This window comes from Triticum urartu, chromosome 1A (assembly GCF_056163025.1).
Source record: "Triticum urartu cultivar PI428250 chromosome 1A, HENAU_Tu73, whole genome shotgun sequence".
Classification (NCBI taxonomy): domain Eukaryota; kingdom Viridiplantae; phylum Streptophyta; class Magnoliopsida; order Poales; family Poaceae; genus Triticum; species Triticum urartu.
In genome coordinates this window covers 451,328,108-451,334,919 of record NC_141873.1, presented here as the reverse complement: position 1 = coordinate 451,334,919, position 6,812 = coordinate 451,328,108, and the positions used below count along the sequence as shown (strand labels likewise).

At 48.2% G+C, this 6,812-nt stretch overlaps 1 protein-coding gene across 1 annotated transcript; it reads left to right on the top strand.

Moving 5' to 3' along the window:
- Positions 1-880: 880 nt before the first annotated feature.
- LOC125517658 (uncharacterized) lies at positions 881-4,580 on the top strand. The gene is made up of 8 exons (XM_048682869.2): positions 881-1,535; positions 1,633-1,727; positions 1,895-1,998; positions 2,095-2,195; positions 2,795-2,895; positions 3,022-3,459; positions 3,588-3,719; positions 3,968-4,580. Exons 1-8 carry the CDS (start codon positions 1,257-1,259, stop codon positions 4,125-4,127), a joined length of 1,410 nt encoding a protein of 469 aa, XP_048538826.2. The 5' UTR covers positions 881-1,256; the 3' UTR covers positions 4,128-4,580.
- The last annotated feature ends 2,232 nt before the right edge of the window (positions 4,581-6,812 follow it).

Sequence of the window (6,812 nt, the reverse complement as noted above, 5' to 3'; positions counted from 1 at the left end):
CTTCTGCCTTAGAGATAATCTTAATCATTTTCATTTATATGTATTGTAGCCCGTAACAACGCACGAGCATTCTACTAGTAGGGATAGGGTGTGCGTGTGTGCGTTCATATAAGTGAGTGTATGCACGTATGTATGAGCGCTTGCATCTGTACCGATGTTTAAAAAAACTACGGTGCTCAGCATGATATTTACTTTGCACAGGGTGATATAGAAAAGGAAACATTAGAAATACCATTTTTTGGCGGAAGTGAATGGGCTGCCCACGTGTAGCACGCTATGATTTTGTTTACGTAACTCTTTTGTGGTGAATGATTTTTTTAATCTGACAGTGTGTAGTACGCTACGATTCTTGGCCTATATTTATTTCCAAGTAGTTGTACTGCCTCACCCTCACGTGTAAAAATCGGATTCGTGACTCTACCGAACTCGTGGTTCCTCGAGAACCTTCTCGCCCACCGGGAAAAACAATAGAACCGAAATTCCCAGCCACGGAAGAAAACAGGAAACGGACCCCCTGTCCCCGCCACACAAATGGCCCAACAGTAACGCGACGCCGGGGGTCCCCACTGGCGACTGGCCCCCACCCAGCGCCAACTGGTGCCACGCGAACACGCCCTATTGGCCACTGGCCGCGCAATCCGCGCCCGCCAAAGGCTGCTGCGACGCCAAGCCCCGAGACGGGACGAGGCGAGGCGAGGCTCCACCCGCCAGCCACCAACCAACCAACCGGGCAGCCACACGGCGAGGCGGCCCCCATGCCTCCCCAGCCAAGCGCCAGCCGCTCCGACCCGCACCGCGATTAAAATCAAAATCCACCAGCGTCCGACTCACACCCGCGGGCGCCAGGACGCTCGCCCCCCGTCACACACATCGTCGACGCGACGCGTCCGTTTATAAATAGCAAAACCGTATGATTATAGGCTAGCCCAGCCCCCAAAGTTAGCGACGCGCAAGGGGGAAGGAAGGGAGGGCGGACGGAGAACGGGCGCGCCAGCGTGAGACGGCGACGACGCTGGGAGGAGGAGCGCGCGACAGGCAGCCCGCCAGCGGTTTGCCTTGCCAGCGACGGAAGGGAGGGAGGAGAGGAGAGGAGAGAGATAAAACGAGAGCGCCCCCCGGCCCCGGCCCGGAGGCGTGACCGGCTCCTCTCCGACTCGTCCTCTTCCTCTTCCTCTTCCCGCGGGGAGGCGAGGGGGGGGAGGAGGGGGAGGGGGGAGGCGCGGCGCCCGCCCACCGCGGGTCGTTGGCGGAGCGCGATGGCGAGGTTCATCCTGGGCCTGGTGGAGCTCGGGGTCAGCGCGGCCGTGCACCTGCTCTTCGGCTTCTACGTCTTCAGCACGGCCGTCGCGGCGGACATCTCGCAGGCCGCCGCCGCGTCCGGGTGCCCGCTGCTGCGCCGCCCGCCCCCGGCCGCGGGGCTCGTCGACGTCGCCGCCGCCGCGGCCGAGGAGGAGGACGAACGCAGGGGCGTCGTGCTCGACGGCTCGCCGCCGCCCATCGTCCTCGTCCACGGCATATTCGGCTTCGGCAAGGGGGTACGTACTTACCTGTGGCTGGCGGGGCGGGCGGGTGTTCGGTGAAATGCCGGCGAGGCGTACTCACGCGTTCCTGTTTTTTTTTATCTGCGCGCAGAGGCTCGGCGGGATGTCCTACTTCGCCGGCGCCGAGAAGAAAGACGACCGCGTGCTCGTGCCGGATTTGGGGTCGCTCACCAGCATCCATGACAGGTGGGTGGGTGGCAAAATTACCAAAGTTGTTTCATCATTTGGTGGTTGGACACCCATTTAAATCTCGACGAGCTATCCTGAATTCGCTTATTACTATTATTAAATCTAGCTAGCAGTATAGTATATTGGGTGGAATTTGATTGTTGGGGAATCTGGTGGCTCTGCAGGGCGCGGGAGCTGTTCTACTACCTCAAGGGGGGACAGGTGGACTACGGCGTGGAGCACAGCCAGGTTTATGGGCACACGCGCTTCGGGAGGATCTATGAAACAGGTGAGGATTTGGACGAACAGAGCATCACCCTGGCACTATGGCCTCGCATGAGTTTGGATTTAGAGTTCTTCATTTCTGGTTTCTAATCGTGTGCAGGGCATTATCCTGTGTGGGACGAGCAGAACCCTGTGCACTTTGTGGGGCACTCGGCCGGCGCGCAGGTTGTGAGGGTGCTGCATCAGATGCTCGCTGAGAAGGTACAACAAGAGATTTCAGATCTTACTCAGAAACGATAGCTCTTTGTTGTTGCTTGTTGGTGGTAGAATGTTCATGCTTATCCTATGCTTTCCGAGGGGCTTTTCTTGTGATCAGGAGTGCAGGTTCGAAGCACCCAAATTAGCATCACTGCATTTGCATGAAGCTTAAAGCGCTTTTCTATGGATGGTCCAAATAATCTGTTTTTAATGTTGGCAGCATCCATTGTTATCTTTTCTTTTCTTTTAATTATGTTGTTTGCAGTGCAATTTTGCATCTAAAATGAGCATCTCTGTTTGATTGCGTGGGCCCTTTTTTCGGCTTTATGCATGTGGCTTGTGGGTCTTGCTTGTTGCATTTCTATGCCGGGAACTTGGTGGCATGCTGCTCTAGCGAACACTAGCCATGCCCATCTTGCATGAGAAATTCATGCTGCCAAAATATGACGAAATTTCACAGGACAATTCTGTACTCAATAATCACTAATTTTAAATATTTAGTGTTAAAATTCAAATAGACTTACGGCACATTGTTATTTGAGAGTAAGGGTCCAACAATTTTGGCCATCTAATTCTAACACACTGTTCAATACTAATGTCAGGCTTTCCCTGGGCATGATACTTCTGAAGACTGGGTTCTGAGCCTTACTTCCTTGTCAGGCGCCCTTAATGGAACCACACGGACTTACTATGACGGCATGCTGTAAGTGTTGACTTGAACTCGTAAAATTAGTGTGATATCATACTATTATTTTTCAAAAGGCAATGTGATTCCATATTGTGTGTCTCCATACCATTGTCATCATGTTTCACTTCCTATTAATTTCAGGGCTGAAGATGGGAGATCCATGAAATCAATTTGTCTTCTTCAGCTCTGCAGGCTTGGAGTCATTGTCTATGATTGGCTGGACATTCCTTGGCTGAAGAATTACTACAATTTCGGTTTTGATCACTTTGAAATGTCATGGAGAAAAGTTGGTTTTTCTGGTTTAGTTGATCTCCTGCTAGGGAATACTGGGCCGTTTTCCTCAGGAGACTGGATTCTCCCTGACCTCACAATTCAAGGATCTCTAAAAATTAACTCCACCCTCAAGACCTTTCCCAATACATTCTACTTCAGTTATGCTACAAAGAGAACTCGGAAGCTATTTGGAATTACAGTACCATCAAGCGTCCTTGGAGTTCACCCGATGCTCTTTCTCAGAGTTCTCCAGATGTGTATGTGGCGGCACCCTCAAAACGCGCCTCTACCTTACAAAGGATACAGGTGAAATCCTCTGCTCCAAAGCCAAGTTCATAGATTATGCTGCTTACATTTCCCCCTTTTTATCTTGTAGAAAACCTTACAATTCATTACTCGTGCACGTTATTAATCTTCTTACTGATGATACTCAGGGATGAAGATTGGGAAGATAATGATGGGGCTTTGAACACAATCTCCATGACGCACCCTCGCATTCCCATAGAGCATCCTAACCGTTTTGTAGTGGATGATTCTGACTGCAATCCTTTGCAACCTGGGATATGGTTAGTACCATGTTACTAAGTCTTGCTGTGAAGTTCTTACTGGAACGACATATATCCCTTTCCTTTTTATCTGATAAAAAATACAGTCATGCATGAATTTCTTGTTTCAACAGTACTAACCAAATTCGATACTAAATTCAAATGGACGATAACCTGGGTGGTGTTGAAGACACATCGCCCATTTTTGTGCTTTGTTCACGTAAAACTATACATGTGCTTTCCTAATTTTTTTTTCCGTTGATTTGTAGGTATCACAAGATCATTGAGGGTGATCACATTCTTTTCATTGTAAATCGGGAAAGAGCTGGAGTGCAGTTTGATTTGCTGTATGATGGCATTTTCGAGCGCTGCAGAAAGCATGCATTTAGGAAGAGTCCCCCTATCATGCCAAACGAAACAAGTCAATAGAAGATTAAACTAAGCATTCTAGGTAGTAGTGAGGAAGAAACAAGGTGGCCATGGAGCTTTTTTCGCTTCTCTTCATCTCCGGCCTCCATGCACTTGGATGTAACTTCAACATTGTAAACTGTAAATTAATTTGTCCATTTGAGCAAATGGCACGCTTGATACCGCCGGTTCTTGGAAGGAGGGGTTTTGCAACTTGCTTTCCGCTGCCCTCACGGCACAATGCAAGGAAGGAGGGGTTTTGCAACTTGCTTTCCGCTGCCCTTACGGCACAATGCAAGGAAGGAAGCTTGTAATCGAGCAGGAGGTTACAGATCAATACCAGCATTTATCTATGACCTTAATGGGGCTTGTACATATTAAGGATTGTATCTAAATTGTATCCATGGGGCTACTTTGTATGTTAGGCAATGGTTTTGACGGAAGAGCTGGTCTATGATTGCACTGTTTGTTTCAGTGAGTTTGTCATTTGAATTGGGTAGCAATTATAAGGGTTGGATCTCTGGAGTCTTCTGATAAGCTAGACCAAATTATCCATGGTTGTTGACTTGTCATCAAGTGTCAGTACCAACAAAGCACCAACTGCAACAGCTTGTTGTGATTCTCCTTTGATCCTCTTGTGATCAGGTGTGCTGCACAAGTTCTCGACGCCTGGACCATCGTTTTCCGCTGCTGCTGTTGTTTGGTCTCCACTTCTTGTTTGTAGTTATTGTCCTGTGACGGGGAACTGGCCGAGTGTTTCAAATCTGTTTCAAGCATATACATAGGTGTTGGATGTATTTATCCATGGGATATAACTTTATGGGTGCGTGGTTCGAGAGAGTATCAGGTAGAGTAAACTACACTTCACTTGCACTAGTCTGCTTTAATGAGTCCCAAAAGTAGGACCGGCTCCGTGAATGAATATTTTCCTTTCTTACTTTTTTTTAGGGAAACCATGATACTGATCTGACTTTATTAATTAGATAGGTGTTACATCAGATTAAAGAAATCAAAACAAGCGTTGCGAGGCGTACTTGGGACCCGAGCAGAGCCTCTTCCCCAAAAAAATTCTAGGGTTCCCCTGCCTCCCGCCGGCGCCGTCGTCGGTCCGCCTCGTCTCTGGTGGCCTTAGGGCCATGGCGGCGCGGTGGATCTCGGCCCTTGTCGGCGGGAGGGCTCTATTTTCAGTTGTTTTTTCGTGTTTTGTTAGGGTTTGTGTCCTGCTCAGGAAGACGAGACGGCGACGGCTCCTTGAAGATGAAATAAGTTTCTCCCGCCTAGCCCCCATCCTGATGGTGTGTCTAGCATCGTCGGTGGGCGTGTGGAGATGTATCTCTGGCGGATTTGTCCTTGGTGGATTTGCTCGGATCTGGTTGTAGTTCGTCTATGTTCATGTGTTTTCAGGTTGGATCCTTCTGATCTACGCTACTCTTCAACGGCGGCGGTTGCTGTGCTGCTACGCTGGTCCTATTGGGGCTTAGCACGACGACTTCCCGACTGCCTACTACAACAAGTTTTACCCGACTCCGGTGAGGAAGGGGCGATGACGGCGGCGCGCCTTCGGCTCGCTTCAGTGCTTGTAGTCGTCGCTAGGTGTTCTATGAATCTGGATGTAGTTTTTATTATTTCTGGTGTTCGTTGTACTGCCATAATTAAAGATGAATAGATTGAAAGTTTTTTCGCAAAAAAAAATCAAAACAAAAGCGACCAACAGAAAAAAAAATACATTAACACGGCATCGCATCAAAGCAATTTAAAGTTGCCATCTCTATCTTCGCTAATTGCATCTTCATGTTCTTCTACGCACCCAATAAAGAATTCGCAGAAAACCATGCCTTACAATATACCTAAGGCCTTATTTGGCACTAGAGTTTTTCCAACGCCAAAGGGATTGGGAATGAGAAGGGATCTTGTGAACCCCTCCCCTTCACCCAATCCTCTCAACCCCTCCTAATCCCCAAATTGCAACCTCCATAATTTTTCCTCCCTCATCTTTTCCATGTGTACTCAAAATTCTACTTTGGCTTGGCATAGATTCTAACTAGATTTTGCCTGGATGAACATCAAACTATTGAACAAAAATTATCTCTTATTGACATTGTACATACACGTTTTTAGACTGCGGAAATGACAAGTGACATTTTTATACACAACTAGACTAGATACTTAGATAGGCATGTCGAATAAACAACATGCTAACTATGACCGCTAGTCGGAGTCCGAGTCCACCTCCTCGTTAGGGGCCCTCCAATGCGTGCACTCGACGTCAGGGTGGCCTACAACCGGGGCCAACTTGACCAGGACTATGACTCCAACTATTTGGGCCAAACTTGTAGGCTGCCCGACCCTTTTACTACATAGCTTCGCTGACGTGCTTTACCGACCATGTCATTGGGCGCCAGATCTATGTATCGCCTACTCAAGGCGGAGCTCGGGGTTGCCTCTGCCACGGGGGCTACTAGGTCGGCCCAGTACCGTAGTTGTGGATGTGTTTTTTTTCTTTATTCGGTTTGTTATCGATTTTTCAAGTTTGAAGTGGTTTTCTCTGGTTTTTACATTCTCTTTTTTCCTATTCTTTTCTTTGGTTTATTTGCTTCTTTCTTTTGTTCTCACCAGTTTTCTTATTTCTTTTATTTTATTTTCCTTTCCTTTTTAACACATGTCTGCATTTTTTTGTACACACTATACATTTTTCGTGTACACCGG

What these genes read in the sequence shown, in the direction of transcription:
- LOC125517658 (XM_048682869.2), top strand. Translation starts at nt 1,257, where the DNA reads ATGGCGAGGTTCATCCTGGGCCTGGTGGAGCTCGGGGTCAGCGCGGCC. An exon ending in TATTCGGCTTCGGCAAGGGG is followed by an intron (nt 1,536 to 1,632) that starts GTACGTACTTAC and finishes ATCTGCGCGCAG; the next exon opens with AGGCTCGGCGGGATGTCCTA. An exon ending in CGGGAGGATCTATGAAACAG is followed by an intron (nt 1,999 to 2,094) that starts GTGAGGATTTGG and finishes AATCGTGTGCAG; the next exon opens with GGCATTATCCTGTGTGGGAC.